Genomic DNA, 22,708 nt, shown 5'->3' on the forward strand with positions numbered 1-22,708 from the left:
CCGGAACAGAGGCAAAGGGAGACAGTTCCTGGTCGACTGGGAAGGATATGGACCTGAGGAACGGTCCTGGGTCCCATCAAGATTTGTCAAGGATCAAACTCTCATTGATGACTTTTTTTTCACCAGCACCCTCAGGTTCCTGGGCCGTCAGGAGTCGGCCCTAGAAGGGGAGTACTGTCATATCTCGCAAATGATGTTAAGTTTATTTAAGTGTTTTTGTCTTTGTCTTATTCCCCTTTATTTTGAATAGTAACTTTCCCTCTCGTTTCAGATTCTCTGACCTCCCTTCCTTGTCTGCCTCCCTCTCCTGTGATTGTCCGCCCCGCCCCTGATTGTTTTCACCTGTTCCCCATTACCTGGTGTATTTATTGTCCTCGTCGCCCTTTGTCCTGTGCCAGTTCGTTTTTGTTCATGGTGATTTTCTACCAGTGTCATCAAGCCACGAATACTCCTCAGAGCTTCGAGCCACGTCGTAATTTAGTTTCTTTTGTTTTTTTATTCTCCCAGTGTTTTTTCCTCTTTAACAGTGATTTTGTGTTGATACTGTGTGAGTCGTGCATTTGAGTTCTATCCTGTTTTCTCAGTCATAACACCTTGCCTAGTCGTTCGTTTACAATCCAATGTTTCAATCCCACTGTACTACGAGGTGTCCCGACTGGAGTGCGCTTCTCTGTTTACTTTTCGGCGCAGCTTCATTACGACACAACTAACTGGAGCAAAGTATAATCCCGCCGCTGCTGAGAAACTAGTCCCTCAAAATGTAATGTGATCATTGCGATGCAAGGGTAGTTTTATTTTCTAACAATTTATTTGCCTCAGGTGTACTGTGGAGTGGGTCAGCCTGTTTTTATTGGCAGGCTAGCAGAAACCGTTGACTTGCGATATAGCCTAGCACCAGCCAACTCTGCAACTAGAAGGACTGGATGAAACGTGTTGAAAACGGTCTCCACTGATAAATAGCACACTGGCTAACTTGGAAATGAGGTCCTATGTCCAAAATTCTGAACTACCCCTTTAAGTGTGTTGTTTGAATAATGTTTTGATGAATTGTATCTCTGTAAAGTGTCTTTGAGTTTTTAGAAAAGCGCTCTACAAATAAAATGGATTATTATTATTATTATAGTAGGTAGAAGGTTTAAGCGTCATATATTCTATTATATTCCAGAAATCTGTAGTCATATTAACAATGTAATCTCCAGTGAAAAACAGAAAGGGTTTTTGGCGTCTGTCATTTGACTGTCTCATTGAATATCAAACAAATTATACATAATAATAATTAGATAACATTTTTCTGACTAAAATCTCCTCATTTTCAAATCACATCAAGGTATAACTTGCTGTTTATGTGTTTAAATATTAACACTATAAGGGTTGATCAGAAAGAACATGATGCTGCCTGCTACGGAGAATTAAAATCACTGAACCTGCACATATTTCTGGTCGAGTCCACTCAAAAACAAAGTGCAGAAAAAGCAATCCTGATGAAAGAAAAGATTGTCCTGTGCTGTTGACAAACTGCTTCTGAGGACCGAGATGATGCAAGTGGATTTGGTCAGGATTGGGTGTTTCCAAGCAATATAAAAAAACCCACGATGGAACAGATCAAGGAGCCCAGAGGATCACCAGGACCAGGACGGGGTCTCCAGGATGTCTCCGGGTTCATTTGTCCCATGGGACGTCATCAGGGAGGGTTGCTGAGCCCTCCGTTGGTCATAGAGAGTTTGCTCCACCTCCTCTGACTCAGGAGTTTACGATTCTGTTGGACCTGAACTCGAACATCGAACACCTCCTGGATGGCCTTCTTGAAGCAGTGGAAGTTGTAGTCAATCAGGCCTGTGAGGGAAGACAAGACAGAGACAGGTCAGGGAGGGGAAGACTGAAGGATCTTTATCAAACATTAAGGTCAATTTAGTCCTCCTATAAATGAACAAAATGAGATAAACGCTGGAGTGACTTTTAAGCATGATCTATACTTTAAACCACTGAGGGATGCGTACGGGAGAACTGGTTCGGACGCGAGTTCCCGAGTATTTATTTATTTGTTTATTCCACACAGTTATTTTAAAGCAAAACATGAACACTTTACAAAACGAAACACAACACTTAACACACAATTTATAGCATATGGTGGAAAGGATACTCATCCTCTGAGATTAAAATACATTTCTTTGTCTATTTTCTGGTAGTATTCATGTTTTTGCTTTATGCATAACTAAAGCCGTCTGTCATTCTATTAAGTCTTTACATTTTAACAGCCTCGACTCAATAAATAATTTGTTGTATGTTCTCTGGGTTGTACATTATGCAAAATTCTCACAGCTTTTTTCTGTAATGAAATTAAAGGTTTTAAATGACTAATATAAGTGTTACCCGACACTTATATTAAACTACTATAAACAATGACCAATGAGTCGTTGAGTCTCTCGATCCTTTTATTTACAGTTCAATATGTTCACCATTATGAATGTATCCACGATGCTCGATCTGTTTCTATTCAGCGAACAATATGCGCACGCCAGTCACGCTCTGATACAAACACTTCACACACGGTTCGACTCGACTCCACGACACTGTCTCGTTTGCTTTCCCGTCCCACACACCTGAGTCTGATCACCAGGTGGTTCCCTATATGCACTCTGCAATGAATGCTCCATCCTGTGGTCGATGCCAGAACTATAGGTTACATTTAACTAATGCAGATAAAATAAAACACACAAAATGCATTATGGCTCCAACAAACACCTTGTCACTGCTGATGTATTTAATGTCGTGGAACAAAACGTGATCCGTCTGTTAAATTTGTGTGAACCACAGACCTTATTTCAAGCTATGTTCCAAAATCCTACGGAGAAATCCCCCTGACTCTGAGACGAGGGAATGGAAGTACACACACACACACACACACACACACACACACACACACACACACACACACACACACACACACACACACACACACACACACACACACACACACACACACACACACATTTTCTCTCTTAAGTGTTATATTTACCAGACCAGCAGCAATATTACATTGCTAATAATCCACTAGAAGCAAAAAAAACAACAACCAAACCTCAAGGTGCAGTAAATGTAAAATACACATTATACAGAGTACAGGTTCCTTGCTCAAGTGTAGTTGGCAGGGCCAAGGAGGTGAACCGGCACCTCTCCAGCTACCAGTCCAAACTCCATTTTTTATTTATTTTTTTGAACTTTTTATTTATTTACGTGTACAAGGAACGTGAGGTCATCATGGGTGATACAGTTAAAATCTAAATATTCTTTTACAGTTATACATATATACACATACATCATAGCCAAATGTCACACTATTCAAGGTGCATACACGATCCATTTTTCCCAGCGTTCCATACAATTCTCCAACTGAAGTCTTGAAACAAAGGTAAGTCTCTCCATACAGTACATTTCTTGAATGATCCTATGCCACTGGTTCAATGTTGGAGGATCTGGTTGCAACCACCTTCCGGTTATGGCTTTGCTACCACTTGCCAGAAGAATCTTCAACAGGTACCTGTCCTTACGTAGGACTGTTTCCGGGATTTTACCGAGATATAAAATAACAAAAGAAAAATCTAAATCTATCCCCATTATTTTATTTATCTCGGTTGACACCTCCCTCCAAAATGACTGGATTTTCGGACAGGCCCAAAAAACATGAAAGTGGTTAGCCATAGGAGTACCACAGTGTCTCCAGCAGAAGCCTCGGCTCTGCGTGCCTGTTTGTAGTGCTGTTAATTTAGGAGTTATGAAAAATCTCACTACATTCTTCCAGCCGAACTCTCTTAAAGATCTTGAATTTGCAGTGGTCGCCCGTGTCTCACATATTTCTATCCAGGTCTCTTCTGATATTTGTGTTTCTGATTCCTTCTCCCATTTTTGTTTAATGTATAATGTAGAGTGATTTTTAGAGGCTTGTATACTTTCGTATATTCTTGAGACCAACTTTTTATTATCTTTCTTTTTATATGCCTCAAGAAATATAGAAATTAAATTGTATTCCTTCTCCTCCTTGATTATAATAGTCTCTGACCTGCAGGTATCTATGGAAGTCCTGCTTCTCCAGTCCAAATGTGGCTGAAATGAACTCATAACTCTGAAATGTACTGTTTGAGATGAGGGAACAAAAAGAAGTGATACCTCTCCTAACCCACTGTTTAAAACCCCCGTCCAATCCAGCAGGTTCGAATTCTGGATCATATGCTATCCAATTCAAGACTCTAACCTGTTTCTCTATTCTTAACTTCCTCAAAACCTTAAACCATAGCTTAAGAGTGAATACAGTCCATTGATTCAAGCTGTTATAATGTATTTCAGCTTGGTTTTTGTTTCCTATTAGAGATTGTATTGGAATTTTTAACTGAGTAGTTTCTAGGCACTTCCATTTAGATTCATAATTTGGAGAGCACCAGTATACTAAGGGTTTCAATTGTGCAGCATCATAATAATCCTGTAAACATGGTAGAGCTCTTCCTCCCTTCTCTTTTTTCAGCTGCAGAGTCTTGAACTGAACCCTAAGTCGTCTACTGTTCCAAATGAACCTTGAGATCCAGGCCTTCCACTCATCAAATTGTTTTTGGGGTACCTCTAAAGGCAAAGACTGGAAGAGATAAAGAAGCCGTGGCAACACATTCATTTGAATGATTTCTACTCTATTACTCATATCCAGTGGGAGGAGGGTCCATCTAGAAACATCAGATTTGATCTCTTTATTAATGAGGCCGTAGTTGTTTTCAAAAGGTTTTGACATATCTTTAGTAAGGTTTATTCCTAAATATTATATTTTGGGCGAGTCCCATTTAACATTATATGTCCTTTTAGGATCTGGGTGGGGATTATAGTTAAATGTGAGGGTTTGGGTTTTTTGGATATTAAGCTTGTATCCAGAATATAGATTATATTTTTTTAGTAGGGACATCAATTTGGGGATGCTTGAGTCTGGGCTTGTAATAAAAAGCAGAACATCATCCGCAAACATACAAGTCTTATGTTCTTCTCCTCTAACCATAGTCCCCTTTATCTAGAGTCCTCTCTAATTGATTGAGCGAGGGGTTCAATAAATAATGCGAATACGGTCGGACTCAGGGGACAGCCTTGGCGTGTCCCTCTTTCCAAATGAATAGTTTGTGACAGGCGTCCATTAACCCTGATCCTGGCTGTTGGAAAGAAGTATAACGCTCTAATACATTTAATAAAACCATCTTTGAAGCCGAATCTTGCAAGTACCCTCTATAAATATTCCCAACCCACCGAATCAAATGCCTTTTCAGCATCTAGGCTGATTAACATTGCACTGATGTTTTCTGAGGTAATATGACTCACCACCTGTAGTGTTCTCCTTAAATTATCCTGTGTCTATCTGTTTAATACAAAGCCTGTTTGGTCTAAATCTACCAGCTCTGGGACAATGGATTCCAGTCTCTTAGATAGGATTGAAGCAAATAATTTATAGTCTACATTCAAGACTGATATTGGTCTGTATGAGCTGCATTCCTTTTGATCTTTTCCTTCTTTCGGGATGATAGAGATAACTGCTTCCTTCCATGATTGGGGGGTTTCCCCTGTTCTCAGTGTATGGTTGAAACAAATAAGCAGGACAGGTATTATCTGTAGTTTAAAGGTTTTATACCACTCAGATGGATAACTGTCTGAACCTGGGGCCTTATTAGCCTTCAATCTCGAAATGGCTTTGCTCAGTTCTTCTGCTGTTATTTATCTCAGCCATCATTTCCTTATTTGGTTGTTCTCCTATAGATGGTAAATCTAGTGAACTTAGAAAAGTCTCTATTGTTGTATCTGCCATGGCCGGTTGGGTATATAGTTCCTTATAATATAGTTCAAAGGCATGTTGAATGTCCTCTGATTCACTGCAAACCTTTTGTGTCTTGGGGTTTCTAATCTTATAAATCATATTTTTCTCACGTTGTTTTCGAATCCTCCAAGAAAGTAGTTTCATTGCCCTATGCCCCGTCTCATAATACTTTTGTTTGGTAAATTTAAGTTGTTTTTCAATTTCTTCATCATATATACCATTTATATCCTGTTTAATTTTGTTTATTTAAGTTAATATCTGAGGATCTCTTTGTTCCATGTGTGTAGTTTCTAATGACTTCATTTCCTCTTGTAGTTCAACAGGTTTTCTCTGTTTTTCCTTTTTACGAAAGGCTGTGAGGGCAATAATTTTGCCTCGAACAACTGCCTTTGCTGCATCCCATAAAGTATTTGGAGACACCTCTCCGTTATCATTATTTTTAAAATATGTTTCGAATTCCTGTTGAATCTGTTTCTGCACTGTTTTTAAATGCTCGTATTAAGTCTCCAAAGTGTATTTTTTAGTAAACCCCTGAATGATCAGATACATCCCTAATCCCTATTGTACAGTCCCTGACTCTGTGCCAGCATGATTTATACATAAATAAATAATCAATTTGTGTATATACAGAGTGACACGGGGAATAATAGGTGAATTGTTTTTCTCCTGGATGAGACTCTCTCCACACGTCAATCAGACCCAGCTCTGCAAGCATCCGCTGGACCAAAATGGCATTTGGACTTTTCTTTTGGCGTTGATTAGATGTATCTAATTTTGGATGGAGTTGGACATTAAGATCACCACCACAAATTAGAGTTCCTTGTGTTTCCAAAGCTATCAATTCGAATAGTTAATTGAAAAACATTTTTTTGCTCCCTGGGGGGGCATACACATTAAGTAAGGTTACTTCTTCATTGTCTAATTTACCTTTTACTAAAACAAACCTCCCTTCCTTGTCTTTCACTTCTGAAATAAATTCAAAATGTACTGCATTAGGGATCAGTATAGCCACTCCCCTCCTACGACCTGATTTATGAGATGAGTAATATGTATTTTGAAATCCAAGTTTTTAAAATTTTACATGTTCTAAGGAGGACAGATGGGTCTCTTGCCAAAAAACTACCTGCAGCTTTTCTCGTTTCATTTTAGCTATAATTTTACTCCTTTTGATCGGATTATGCAGCCCATTGACATTTAGTGTGACTATCTTATATCCCTGATGATGCAGATACTCTTTTCAACCTGTGTACACCTGTGTAACATTACCCATGATATCCCGAACAAGAACAGTGAACAAAAAAACAGATAAACAAAAAACAAAGACTTCCAAGTCCGAAGTTCAAATGAAACCTCAAATTGAGAGGAGATCCTCGTCCATCAAGGGCCTCTCGTCAGTATCAGAAGAGATACTGAGCACCGGTGACATTCTTTTAAGTCAGTTTCTCCATAACCGGTATAAAGTTCCATCTTGTCAAGAACAGTGAATAATAATATTTATTATCTTTGTAAATTGGAAGAGAGTTGAAAAACACGGGAATTATCTTCTCAGGAAAAGGATAAATTGAAAACTTTTAATCTAGTTCTTTTAGAAGACTGAAAATTAAGTTGTAAGCATTTTCCCGCAATGTGTGGAGATGTTTACCCCCAGGTGTTTCACTCGCCAGCAGCAGTTGCTCCGGGTGGAGCACGCTGAAAGCTCCGTAGTCTCTCTCTTATCCGCCCTTGAACCACCACTTGTCTGCGGCGATCTGCACCTGCCTTCTCCCACGTTGCCAATCTCCGCTGCTTCAGCGCTGCAGGGTCAGGCTCCTTAACGTTCTCCATAGGGAATCCTCTCTTCTTCAGGTCTTAAGCCGCCTCTGCCGCGCTCTCGTAGATCTGTGTGCCGCTGTCAAAGAACACCTTCAGTTTAGCTGGATGTGGCGTTTGGAAGCGGATTCCTTTGGCTTAAAGCTCTCTCAGTATCCCCACATATGCCTTTCTTTTCTTCGGTATTTCAGGGGGGTAATCATGATCAAAATAGATCCTTTTCCCCTCGTAACGTACATCTTTCTTTCTCCACGCCGTACGCAGTACCTGATCTTTCACTCTGAACTCAAGGAAGCAACTCACCAGTGATCTCGGCGGTGCGTCTTGGGGAAGCTTTGGGGCAAGAGCCCGGTGACAGCGCTGTGCCGAGGTCAATATCCGCGACCGGCGGGCCGACTTCTGATTTTATGAGCTTCGTTACAAACTCCGATAGATTGGGCCCCTCCGATTCCTCCGGTACTCCGTATATACGGAGATTGTTCCGGCGCGAGCGTGCTTCTAGCTCGGTTAGCTTAGCCTGCAGGGCCGGTTCTCCAGTGCCTGGGTGAGAGCCTCCTTCGCTGCCATGTCCCAGTCTTCAATGTCGGATATACGCTGTTCGGCCTCACCCACTCTTGCAATGGTGGCTTGTAGCTCACCTGTAGTTTCCTGGAGTTTACGGTTGATTTCTCCTCTAAACTCGTTCAACTCGTTCTTCATGTCGTTACGAAAGGAAAGCCGAAATTCACTCATTTCACTTTTAACATCCGACCTGAGCGCACGAATCTCGTCAGCGCCGCCATTGTTCTCATTGCTGTAGTATTTTTCTTCGACAGTCTCTCCTCTATCGCGTCTTGAGTCTTGTTTTCGTTTAGTATTTTTTTGTTTATCCCCTTCCATGATAAGTTTCAGTTTTTTTTTTAAAATCTAATGTTCTTCAAAGGGGACAAATATCTGACCGGTTAGGAGTGGGGTGTTTAGGCTGCCATTCGCTTCAGCGTCACCACCGGAAGTCCAAACTCCATATTTTTTAATTGTCTGATCGGGACTTGAACTGGCGACCCTTCGATCCCAAGGCAAAGTCCCTATACACTGAGCACAAAAAAACTTATGGAACAGTCTTCTTGCCAAGAGGATGAATTCTACGGATTTTGGTTTATACTGCAATGTCTTAACAACTACTGGATTTGTTGTTGTTAAGTTTGGTGCAGATAACCTGACGATGAACGTACTGACAGGAGTTCCTCTCATCTTTCCTGCAGGACCAATTTGATTTTCAAATTTAGACTTGAAGTGAAAAACTCTCGATAACTGTGGGATGTGTTTCTATCAAATCTACGACTGCAGGAGACCTTGGCTGTATAAAGAGACGACTGGATGAAAGAGAGGGTTCATTGCTTTGATTAGCTTGGAACAGGTAAAGATCTTATTTTGACTGTCTATGGTTAGGGTCCTGAAGGGAGTGGAGGACCAAGTCAAGCAGAAAGTAGTATAATGGAGGTAGGACTGACCTCCAATATTCGACTATTCGACGATTCGATTCGGAGAGGTCTGATTCGACTATGAACCTCGTAGTCGAATCTTCGTAAAATGTTGTTATACAACAAAGACCATACCATTCTGACTATATGGGGTGCCTACTTTAATGCAAAATCTGTCTATTTTATGTTAATAAAGAGTTCCAATGATTTGTTCGTTTAAATGGTAGTCTTAGCTTATTACAGTATTAATAAATCACACCCACTGCAGTTGCGCAATCCAAATGAGCGCAGGTGAGCAGCACACAGGACCGTTAGTGTTTACGGATTTATTGGCTCACAATAGCTACTAAAAAGACATCAAAAGTGTGGAACTATTTTGGAAAGGTTAAAGATGACCCGCCCTGTCCGGCGTCCGGCGCAGCATCAAGTCGCACGCGTATTTGTCCTCCTTCTTGAGTCAAGAAGTATTTGTCCTCCTTCTTGAGTCAAGAAGTATTTGTCCTCCTTCTTGAGTCAAGAAGGAGGACCCGAGATTAACGCAAAAAAAACTTGATATGAGACCACCACTTTCAGAGAAGAGAAAAAGGGAAATTACTGAAAAGATTGCGGAGTTTGTGGCACTTGATATGAGGCCTGTGCGCATTGTTGAGGGTGGGGGATTTAAAGAACTCTTGCGCACACTTGAGCCAGGCTACACAGTCCCTACAAGAGCTACGGTGATGGATATCGTGCACACAAAATATCTATCGACACAGTCAGAGATACAGGGCAATACAGGACTGTGAAGCTGTCAGTTTCACAACTGATATCTGGACCTCGCTTCAGATGGAGGCTTATCTCACAGTCACATCACATTTCATCACTGGAGACTGGCGACTGGAGAGTTTTGTTTTAGAAACCAAACAAATGGAGGACAGTCACACAGCCGATCACATTGCACGAGAACTGAGGGAGATAATTTGCGAGTGGGACATTCCAAGTACCAAGATCGTTTCTGTGGTGCATGACAACGCAGCAAACATGGTTGCGTGCACCAACCAGTTGGTCCAGCAGCCCTCCTGGGGAAATATGAAAGGGGTGCGCTGCGCGGGCCACACATTACAACTCTGCATAAACAGCGCTCTGAAGCAGGACCCCATTTCTGCACTGTTGCTGCTGCAAGGCGCTTGGTTTCTCATTTCAAAAAAAGCGCAAAGGCCACCACAGCACTTCAAGATAAACAGAAACAACAGAATGTTCCTCAGCATAAACTGATGCAGGATGTTGTCACCCGTTGGAACTCTGTTTATTTGATGCTCGATCGCTTGATCGAACAGAAGGGGCCAGTTTCAGCCGTGCTCACAGATGACAGTGTGAGCAAACGGTCCGATCGTGACCTGGAGCTATCCACATCACAGTGGCGCACAGCAGAGGACATTGTCGCTGTTCTTAAACCAATAATCACTCTGACAGAGCTTTTGTCCCAAGAAAATAATGCATCCCTGTCTGCCACTGTCCCCATGCTTATGAATATTTAAAAAAGACATTTGGTGGTGCATGCGGACGACAGTCGAACCACAAAGATCATCAAGACTACGCTGTCCGAGGAGATGGACAGGCGATGGGAGCTTAAAGGGCCAGGGCTGGAAAGAAGTGTTATGTCATTTTGCACTAGTTCCAGGCTGTTGCGATAAGTTTAATTATTTATTTATTTTATCCCGATTCCCGAGTGTAAACTGTGAATTAAAAGCCAAGAAATAGGTTCTTAACTGAGCGATAAAGGCATGTTTTGGCACGTTGTTGTTTTTGAAGCCATTTTGTTCCGATTTTATGTGAACTGTTCTGATGTTTAATATGCCCAGTTTCGTTCATCTGGCTTTAAATAAATAAAGGTATTTGTTTCACACCTACCATGTTTTTTGAGCTCTTTTGTTTGAAACGGAAAAATATAAAGATCTAGCTGCTATCTGAAAAAAAAAAGGTTTGACTATCAGTCGACTACGGCAAAATCTGACGAATCAGATTCGACTATGAAAATCCTTAGTCGAAAACAGCCCTAAATGGAGGTGGATCCCTTGTCTGGCAATAATTTGGGTATCTGATAAGGTAGCATCCATTTGTTCCCCATTCAAAATGCCACCCACAACAAAATAAAGAGAGCCTCACAAATATAACGCCAAAGAAACCATCCCACAAGCAAATGACCCCAAGTCCAGCCCATGGCTGCAATAACCCACTATATTTCAAAATATATGGCCCCAACTAGTGTAGCAGGGAAGTCAGATTCCAAATCTCAATGAAACATTAGATCCAAAATATGAATTGCCTGGTTCTAATGTTTTTGCAGAGGAAGCTTTACCAGTATTAAAATCTGTGAGGGAAACGTTTCCCAATCAGCTACCAAAATTGACCTTCTTCTCCACATCCTCCCATCTGAGGTCAAGTCCATTTGTTTGCATTTCTAAGAGTTGCATGGTACATTACCTTGACAACCGGGAGCCTACAAGCTTGGCTGTTTCATTGACGACCAGGTTATATCAAGGCCTGCAAGAAGCACTCATGTCACAGAACTTTTCAAGTGTGCATCAACAACGATAGCAGGCGAAGCGTGTGTCTTGGCCATTACCTGCACCTTAAGATTATTGACATTTTTTCCCCAAGTGGAAGAAATAAATCATTTCATTATCAGCATGTAATAACAGCCTGCTGGTCTGGTAAATACAGCACTTAAGTGCTCCAAAATGTAGGTGTAGTGTGTGTGTGTGTGTGTGTGTGTGTGTGTGTGTGTGTGTGTGTGTGTGTGTGTGTGTGTGTGTGTGTGTGTGTGTGTGTGTGTGAGACAAGCCCCCTTTGTGTATCATGAGGATACCATCTTCTTGCAAACACAAATAACTGTCTTCCCCATTTCACATTTTTTATATATTTTCTACATATCTCAGTCAGATGTTATTTTTGTATTAATACCACATGCAAACACACACACAGTCCTGAGATGTGAACGTTATTACTCTGCAGAGTGGTTTTCACAGTGACAGCCTGAAATTCTAATGTATCTCAGAAATAACCTGTTGTCAAAAATACATGATTCCACACAGTGCACTTTAATTGGTGTCGTTTTGGAATATCTTTCTCGGTTTACTTGTTGAAGCACTTTATAATTTCTTTTGAGCATATCTTTGTTAAAGGTCTATTTTCGTTTAGTGTGTATTGCCTGGTTGGAATATATAACGCTGGTTGAATTGAGCATTTATGAAGTTATAGAGAAGGATCAGGACAAAAAGAGAGGGGGTGTTTGTTCCTTTCAGAGTCTCTTAGCACAGAGGGGACATATATTTATGTATAAAAGACATGGAAAATGTAAGATTTTGAATAATTGGTGACCTTTAAGATGTATATTGTGCATAGCGATAAGGGTAATAAAATCGCAATATTATTTAACAGCCATATGCCTAGCAATAGCCAAGTCCCCACGAGCGGTACTGCTGAAAGATCAGTCCACCACAGAGTGTCTACAAGATGGTTTCTGCTCATGGACAAGTTCACGGGAGAGTCCAACAGGAAATGTAACTGCTGGGAATAGACACAAGAAAGCGTTCCTACTGGAGGATGAGTCTACGAGACAGCTCTACTGCTGGAGGACGCGTCTACGAGAGAGCTCTACTGCTGGAGGACGAGTCTATGAGAGAGCTCTACTGCTGGAGGACGAGTCTACGAGAGAGCGCTACTGCTGGAGGACGAGTCTACGAGAGAGCTCTACTGCTGGAGGACGAGTCTACGAGAGAGCTCTACTGCTGGAGGACGAGTCTACGAGAGAGCTCCACTACTGGAGGACGAGTCTACAAGAGAGCGCTTCTGCTGGAGGACGAGTCCATGAGGAAGCGTTAACGCTTAAAGACGAATCTACAGTAGGGTTTTTAAATCTGACGTAGGAATAGCCAAAAAGAATCCAGGAAGCGTCTCGTCAAGTTAGCAGCGTTTATTTTTATGCAATATTATGATATGATAAGTCTACAAAGAAACTCAGATGAGGTTCCTTCGGCCGAGGTCCCTTCCTATTACAATGTTCCACAGTACGAAAGAGTATTTTTTGCTGGAGGTAGGGTCTACGAGATATAATATCAGCTGTAGGATTAGTCTACTATTCCATTACAGAATGCAACTGCTGGAGGACAAGCCAAAAAATGTGTTAATGCGGGAGGACAAGCGCACAAGAGAGTTTTAGTGCTGGATGACAAGTATACGAGAAATCGCAACTGATGGAGGACAAGTCTTTGAGGGTACTGGTGCTGGCTGATAAGTCTTTCAAAGACTAGAAGACACCAGAGTGTTACTGCTGGTGTACGAGTCCTCAACGGAGGAGAATAAGTTCACAAGGGTAAAATCAATGGTTGCAAGAGAACTTAAATGTTGAAAGACAAGTTGATAAGGGCTTTGTCTCCATAGACACCACCCATATACCAACATTTCATCAGCAAAGGCCAAAAGAACTCTTTTGCTGTTTAGTGAATGTTGCTTTAGAATTACACCAACTTGGAGCCCTGTAACATTGGAAATGGGAGAAACGGGACTTCTGGAACACCAGGCGCCAAACATAGCTCATCACAATTTCACCTGATATATGAAGTGCTGAACTCAAGAGACGAAAGGCAGGGTGAATGATGTATAAAACACACTGATAGTTTCTATAATGCATTTACATGGACTGACCTTTCCTCTCAAAGCTTTCCTTGCGGAGGAAACAGACCATGGCAAGGAACTTGGTGACCTCCTTCAGGTACATGACCGTAGTGTTGTTCAGGTGGATGATGGCCATAGACTCCTTGTCATAGGGTAACCCAGCTTCACTGTCTGTGAGACTGGAGGAGAGGAGACAGAAAAATACTCTTCACAATTCATTCAGTTAAGAAAACACAGGCTAAGTTCACAAAGAATGAATATTGACTGCTGATAGCACCATACATTTTGCTTAATTTGCAACCACCGTCTGCCCTGTCTCCAGGTCCAAATTACCAGAGAAGTTGTGCTAATGATGCACTGCCAGCATAGCCGTTATGTTTGTTAGCTCAGTGCAAATTGCTCTTTTTTACGAGTGAAATGTTCCATGAGGCAAACAAATAAATGTTGCCTTTGTGCCAAGAAAACAGTAGGAGAGGAAAATTAAAATGAAATATTCAGAGCAAGCTGCAGATCCGGACCAACGAGGTGTAAAGCTATCCCTCAAAACTTCTGGCAAGGAATTTAAATGTGACATTCTGACAGCGTATTTGTAATTTAACATCGTAAACCTCACTATAAATGTGCTAAGATGATCCGCCAACCCTGTGAAGATGCTAATAATATATCTGTGTTTGGCTGTGACTGATCTGTGTGAATTGGACTGTTTTAACAATGAGGCTCATTTGCATAGAAAGAGTCCAATATTGCACCAAACGTCTGCGTATTACCTCATTTCAATAGATTCAAATAGCACAGGAGCAGCAAAACTCTATTTGCTCGGCAGCACAGTCAGAGGTGTCTTTTACCCATGGAGGTGATTTGAGAATCCCACTTTGTTTTTGTTTTATTTATGCAGCTCGAACAGAGGCATGAGCAGAACCATCCTTATGTGGATTTGCCGCTCAGTGTGATATTGCAGCAGGGAAGCACACAGACCTCTGATTTTAAAATTCAAACTTGTGAGTTTAAGGATGTAAAGAGCAAAGTGGAAAGGGATCAGACAGAGAGTGAAATTGAATGAGTGATAGAAGCCGTGCAGAGGCAGATAGGAGACTGGGAATGAAAACCACATGCAGAGCAGAACGCAGGGAAAAACAAGGAACATGCTGTTCTTTCTTGCTTTTCTCTTCTAATTTATTCAGTTTTCTCGAAGAAGGCCAACAAACAAAAGAACAAACATCTCTTTGTTTTCTTTCGGAATATAAATGATGTCTTCCTGGTTTATATTTTTGAGTGACCTTCTCTTTTGGAGCCATGTGGGACTCTTCATTCTACAATATATGCCCACTGTATAGCATCAACTCAAACCCTAAAACAAACAAATGACCTAGTTCATCAGTAAGGCCCTTTTTTAATAAAGAGCTTGACAACTGGTCAGATGAAAAGACCCTCAGCTCCCCTGCATCCCTTTGGTTATTCAAGTCCCGGTCACTCGTTAAAATCACATTGTAAAAAGTCCCCTATTTTCCAGAAAACAACTCAAAGTGTTCAAAAGTATGACTGGTTGATAACAGCTTGTCGCTTTTACTTGTCAGAGCACATTTTCCAAAAGCTAATCCCTTTTTCAGTCTGGGTACCATAGGCTGCTACTGGTATGTTTTTCAGGGGTCAAGTGAGACAGAAGGCAACGCTCTCAATGTACGGTCCTGAGGGATGGGTCATAGCCAAAAGAATAAGATTGCAGATACAAGCGGCAGAAATGGGTTTTCTTCGTAGGGGGGCTGGTATCTCCCTAAGACTTGCTTCACATGATACCGGTAAACAGCTCTGTGCTGGCATTACCAGTGTGTTTCCATGGAGAGAGCTGTGTCTATGGCCAAAGCCGAGTGCTGCGCTCAAAGTTCAAATTATATCATCTTTGACCTTGATTACAGCTCACCTTTCGACGCACAACCAATCAGAGGACAGTTGTTTGTAGCAGTGAAGCTAGCAAATGATGTAACTGTTGCGCCCATTTGTAGTTTGTGAGCACTAGATGGCGCAATGGGGCACTGGGTATTTAGGTGATTGTAACTGGGAAGAGCAACAGTTTTTTGACCGTATAGCTGTACTCGCTGTTTTTCTTTGGAAATAAATGATATTGAAAAAGCTAAAACTTTGTTGTTAATGGAGATTACACACATCCAATTAGATTGCCCAGTTAGCCAATCCCTGATATTGAGTGGCAATAGTCACCACAGTAACCATAGACACAAAACATAACTGGCTTTAACTTTTTGATGGTGTGCTCTGCGCAAAACTTCGCTAAGAGTAAAGACAAAACTGCTTATTATGTGAATCATGTGAATGCAGCTTTAGGTTTAAAGTGAGAAGCTCAGTCATCCGGGAGGGACTTGGAGTAGAGCCACCACTGATCCCTTGGGTAGACAGATCATCTCTACGCTGGCCTGGAAGGGCCGGTTAATGTGGCCAGGGAAAGGGATGTTTGGGTCCTCTGATGGAACTCCTACTTCCGTGACCCGACTCAATACAAGGTTGGCAATGGATGGATGGAGCTGAGCCAGAAGGCAAAGCTCTCAATTGAACGCTCTATCTTGGATCCTCCTCTCACCTTTGGTCCTGATCGGCCCAGGTGGAGGGATTATATATTACCCAGTCAGAGCTGGGTATATGATATGGCCGAGGAAAGGGAAGATTTGGACCGTCTTGCTGGAACTCTGCAACCCACCACTGGATGAGCAATTGATGATGGGTAAGTAAACGGATGGACGTTAGCTGTTACTGGTCACTTTTGTAACTGCCATAATGTACTTCAGGACTGAAGATTCTTGATAAGCATACTGAACAGGATTTCAAGCATTCAATTATTTTGAAGGTTATGTCCAAAATTTACCACAACAGTATGTGATGGGTTTTCAGTACCCACCATACCAGAAGCTATTTGTGAGTCAGCTTTAGTTGAATTAAAAACTGTTTTTGAAGTTGGTTTAGGAACAGTTCTGGGGAAATGGAATACAATCCACAAAATGAGTCTAAGTAGCAACAAAGAACTGTACTACAGGGACGCAAGCTGAAAGCACCAAGCTTAATTTCTTTCTCAATTTTGTACGGCTTATATCTGTACCTGAGGACTTGCTTACAAGTCACATAGCACACAGTAGAATATGATAAAAAAGCATCTCTATAGAACAGATGCAGGATTAAAGGTTATTATCAAAATACATAAAATGCTGTCATTGTTAATCTCACATTTACATGGCCATTGGTCTAAACATGATGACATAAGAGGGCTAAAAATAGCTGCCGTGCTTCACAGATTGGAGTCAGTCATATAAGATAAACATGCACAGCTAATGTGACTTCAGTGAAATTCATCAATGTTGTCAAAGAGAAAAAATAAATAATTGCGTTTCTCTGACAAAAAGAGAGTTGGCAAAGGAATAACTTAATCGTGGATGAGCATTCCATGTGCGCAGCGGGCCAGGTTTCTCCTGCCAGGAGAGGAGTAGCTTCATTTAATGAGGTGAAAAGGAATCCATTTAAAAAGGCCTCTAATTGAGGATGATATCCGAACTGTTTTGTTCTGATAATGACGGCAGCCTCCTGTATAACAATCTGCTGATTTATCTGAGCAGGTCCAGCTGGTAGCTACCACACTTCCACGTGCAGCTCCAGGAAACAGTTGAGTGCAAATGTTATCAGGAGTTACTTAAGTTACTTGCTTAACTAAATGGTGTGTGTGTGTGTGTGTGTGTGTGTGTGTGTGTGTGTGTGTGTGTGTGTGTGTGTGTGTGTGTGTGTGTGTACAGAGAGAACATAATCTGGCATCCGCCTCTATTCACGGAAACATTAGCAGAGATCAGTTTGTGCCCTTGGCTAAGCGTTCCCCAACACAGATGTGATGGGTGAAATATTCACTAACTTCAGGCCACATGTGGCCTAGTTCAGATGAAGCCCCCACTGTGATGCCACAGGTGAATCTCACACACACACACACACACACACACACACACACACACACACACACACACACACACACACACACACACACACACACACACACACACACAATCCTCATTATTATTTCGACAACAAACATGGGTTGAACAAGGATCACCTGAGGCCTGTACGACAATTCAGGATTTGCTGTTAGCAAGGTACTTCAGGGTTAACTCTGGGTTGATTTACCAAGTTGATAACCAGCGTCATAATACCGCTTAGCTCAAACATATCCAGGGTCTGTTGAACTGGCTTTGTCGTACAGGCCACTGGAATTGTGTTTACCCAATATATGTGATTAAAAATGTTGTGTCTAGAAATTGGTTTTCACTTCAGATGACTTACAATAATTAACATATACAATATGGTGGTGCAACATATTTGTGCATGCCGACCGGAGAACCAAACCAACGCCATCTTTCCATTGGATATCAGTATATTTCAATACATAATTATTTGGTGGCACATTTTAAAACCACTTTAATGATTTTTAAATGCAATTGCCAAAGTGAAACACCTCAGGTTAGGCTATAAACAACCAACATCACGGTCGCATGGCTGTGTGTCACCACCGCTAAGCTATTGGGGTTAGAAGATATAATGCTAATGTTCCTGTACCACTCTCTTGCAGATTATAAAAAATTGCCTTTAATTACGTTCTCAGTGTTATTATTGATTTGATTTATTTACATTTTGTTTTTCATAAATCTCATGTTGAATTTTTGGGATTTGAGACCAGTGGCGACTCGTCATTAGGGGCAGGTGGGGATTAGGGGCTGCTGACGGCAGAAAGTAATTAAAATAATATTTTTAAAAATATATGTTTAATTATATTTTAAGATCATGTTTAGTGTACTACATAGCTGCTTCGGACTGCGTTTGTCCCAATAGCGAGTCCTCAGTGTGCCTATTGAGCCGGGCTGAGCGATGTGGGACAAGCTCCGGGCTGCCCCTCTCTCACTGTGAAAATGAATGTGTGCTGTGAAAACTACACTGCGCATGCTCAGAGTAGTTTTCTATTCAGTGTGTGCGGCAAAAAAATAAACACAAGTGGGGCAAAGTACTCGCATCCCACTACCACGTCATCTCATAATCTAGAGCTGATTGGCTAGTGCGAGTGCCCGGGAAGTGTAATTGAGCAGAGGAGACGAGAGAGCAGAGAGAATACGTCGCCAGCGATAAATAATAAAAACGGAAAATGAACAAAGTTGACAATTTACTGGAGCACAAATTCGAGACACTGACTCTTGGAGAAAAACTGGAGGTAAAGTGCCGCGACTCAATGCACTGTCCATGCTTTCAATTGAAAGCCAGTTGATCCATCAGCTACAGGACTTCATTCCCAAAGTGACTGACACGATATCCGATTGGCCATAGATGGATAAAATTACAAGTACGAATCGGGTGAGCGTCAAGGGAGTCTCAAAAAACCCACACAAGAATGCACAGCGATCCATGCACAGAAAGCGGTTTGTGTATGCAGGTTCAGCGGTTTGACACGGAAAACAAATATGTGTGGATCAAAAATAAACATGTACAACTTTTTTCTGTATTTGGATTTAATTTACAAGTATGTGAAACGGAACCCATTTGTGTGTGCATTGAAAAACATTTGTGTGGATGCTTTTGCGGATCATGCTCCAACACCATCATCAAGTTTGCTGATGACACGACCGTCATCGGCCTGATCACAGACGGCGACGAGACGGCGTACAGAGAGGAGGTCAGAGCCCTGACATCTTGGTGCCAGGACAACAACCTCCATCTCAACGTCAGCAAAACAAAGGAGCTGATTGTGGACTACAGGAAGAGGCAGAGAGAGGCACACACACCCATCACCATCGACGGGACTCCTGTGGAGAGTCAGCAGCTTCATGTTCCTCGGGGTAAACATCAGTGTGGACCTGACATGGACACATCACACCAGGGTCATATCCAAGACGGCTCGACAGCGGCTCTTCTTCCTCCGCAGGCTGTGGAAGTTCAACATGGACTCCAGGATACTCTGCAACTTCTACATGTGCACCATCGAGAGTATCCTGACTGACTGCATCACCGCCTGGTATGGCAGTTGCACCGCCCTCAACCGTAAGACTCTACAGAGGGTGGTGAAAACTGCTCAGCACATCACCAGGACGGAGCTGCCATCCATGGAGGACCTCTACACCCAGCGGTGTAGGAAGAAGGCAGGTAGGATATAAAAGGACCCCCATCACCCCAGCAACAATCTGTTCTGTCTGCTGCCGTCTGGCAGACGGTACCGCAGCATCCAGACCAAGACCACCAGACTCAGGGACAGTTTTATACCACAGGCTATAAGACTGCTGAACTCCTGAGCTGTGTGAATGTCTGCTCACATCTGTTTATAGTACACACATACATATATATATATATACGTATATATGTATATAATATATATACATATATATTATACACATCTGCCATACATATTTGTTTATAGTACACATATCTATATATTATACACATCTGCCATATACATCTGTTATACGTAATATATGCATCTGTCCATACCTCCTCATTCAACAGTGTAAAGTATTTAAATACTTTCAATGTATTCCACATATGTATATATTTCACATCCTCAAATCTTTATTGTTGTTATTGTAAATATTCTTCTCTCTTTTTGCACTATTTTATTTATCTTATTTGCACCATGTATGTTGAGTTGTTGGAGGAGCATGGGATATAAGATTTTCATTGCCAACATATACGTTGTATATGCTGTGCATATGACCAATCAAACCTTGAAACATTGCTTTCTGTAATATTGATATAGCAACTAGATGAATCCACAGATTTTTGGAAGGATGGTGCGGTTTGTCATTTAAACAATCTATTGCGTGAGATATCTTTTGTTTGTAATCAGTTTCCTGAACATAAAAGAATCTCGGAAATGTAAAAAGGGATTTTTCTTCCTGATGAAAGATGTGCTCGCTGATGATGCAATGGTTGGTTTAAAACATGGACTAATAGCGCTTATTAAAGCAATGGTTCCACAAGTACTGTGGAAGCACTACATGCTACACTTGTTCCCAAAGAAAATGAGAGCTGAATTTTATTTGTAGATGTTAAGGACTTGACAGTCACTTTTGAAGAGAAGAGTGCTTTGCAAACACAACTCTTTTTTCCTCCTGTGATTCTGTCGGAGAGGAACAAAATGGTCCACTTAACCATTCTGAGGTTTGATGGAAGGTAGATTCCTACCTAAGCTACTGCCAATATGGCCCTCTGCATGAAATACTCCATCTTCTATACAATGGAGCAGCTTCAAAATGTGCCACTCCCCAGCATCAACTTCAACAATTGATTCAAAGGTCCCCTATTATGCAAAATGCACTTTTTTTCTTTAATATATGTCTCCCCTGTGTGTAAAGAAACTCAGGAAGTGTCAGCATAAAGCTTCTCTCTTTCCCTCCTGATCCAAGTATGTGAAAGCCACTCAAAGAATAGGTGAGTTTGGATCCTACGTGATGTAAAATGTATCTTTGACCTCATTTGTGGGTTGTACAGCATTAGCAACAACAAACCACCGTAAGCCCCCGCCCGCCCTCTTATCTGAATCCCCTCCTGCAGCACCTCTGTGTGTCTGTGTATTCAGCAGGATGTCTAGGAAGACTCTGTGCTGGTTTAGGTCGCAAAAACCCGACACCGCTGAATTCCTGCAGGTGGACATTGGGAAACGCTTCTCTTCTCCATTACCATGGAGCTGCTCGGGTGGGTGGCGGAGAGCCAGAAGCACGTTTGCAACGGGGCGTGGCCAGCAGCAGCTTATTAGCATTTAAAGCTACAGTCACAGAATCAGCACTTTTGGAACATGTTCTGTATATATCTGAGACCTGTTATATATTGTTGAAATACAATATAGAACGTGACCTTTATGGTGAGGATTCACTGTGCCCTTCCACATGTATGATTAACATTTAAACATGACATATGGGTTGTGCAGACATGTAACCATCACAGAAACATCTCAATGCACCACTGGCTTTAGAAAAGGAGAAAGTGGAAGCACCCTGTCTTTCTCCACGGACAGACATGAGTCCAAAAGATCAGTGTTTTAATAACCTCTTTTGAGCCGCGGTATATTTATTTTATTTACACACAAACAACCATAAAAGTTACAAAATGACACATTTCCGGTTTTTGACCACCACTCACACGAGGCTCTTCTTCTGGGTCAAAAGTTTGTTCAGTCTGCATTTTTTTTAACCTGCAACCTCGCCCGTCTTAAATGAACAAAGTCATTATCACACTGCTTGGAAGAGAATTTCGTGACTTAGTCAGCCACTGCATTTGTCAGGTTTGAGTAGCGCAGGATGGACCCAAGTGCAGATAGACAAATATTTTAACTGCAAATACCCTTTATTCAAGGTGACTGGATATATGCCATACAGACAAGCAATCTCTCTTCCTTTTAAACGCAAGAATCCCACAACCACCAACAGAAAACCAGAACTTAAATACATGCAGAACTAATCAGAGGACAAGACACAGCTGGGCAGGGCAAGAAAAACAATAGGGCACCAGGTGAACAGAATCAGTAATCAGACAGGAGGGAAAACACAAAGACAGGAGCCAACCACAGACAAAACACAAGGGGTGGACACCTTTCAAAATAAAACAGGAAAACAGACAGATCGTGACAGCATTGCAGGCACAGACTAAATATTTGCAGCATCTAAATAATATGATATTGGACCGATGAACTAAAATTGGACAATTTCCCACGGCACATCTGACGATCCCTCACGGCACACTGGTTGAAAATCACTGCAATAGATGTTGTGTGAACAGAATATAAATCTTAATAAAATGACAACATTAAACATTTGCGAACATATATGAAAAAGTGGATTGAGGAGGGTGTCAATCAAAATCTACAAACTACTTACTAACTATTAAATATGAGTCATACAAGGGATAGCAACAAAACAGCTGAAATAATCAT

General features: G+C 41.5%; 1 protein-coding gene across 1 annotated transcript in view; it reads right to left on the minus strand.

Moving 5' to 3' along the window:
- Positions 1-1,096: 1,096 nt before the first annotated feature.
- rragd (ras-related GTP binding D) overlaps positions 1,097-22,708 on the minus strand; it is a 58,077-nt gene continuing 36,465 nt past the window's right edge. The window contains exons 6-7 of the mRNA XM_063909218.1: positions 13,792-13,940; positions 1,097-1,833 (exon numbers count right to left, since the gene is read on the minus strand). Of these exons, the coding sequence (XP_063765288.1) occupies positions 1,682-1,833; positions 13,792-13,940 (301 nt within the window). The 3' untranslated portion in view covers positions 1,097-1,681. The remainder of the gene's footprint in view (positions 1,834-13,791; positions 13,941-22,708) is intronic.

This window comes from Eleginops maclovinus, chromosome 19, assembly GCF_036324505.1.
Source record: "Eleginops maclovinus isolate JMC-PN-2008 ecotype Puerto Natales chromosome 19, JC_Emac_rtc_rv5, whole genome shotgun sequence".
NCBI classification, from domain to species: domain Eukaryota; kingdom Metazoa; phylum Chordata; class Actinopteri; order Perciformes; family Eleginopidae; genus Eleginops; species Eleginops maclovinus.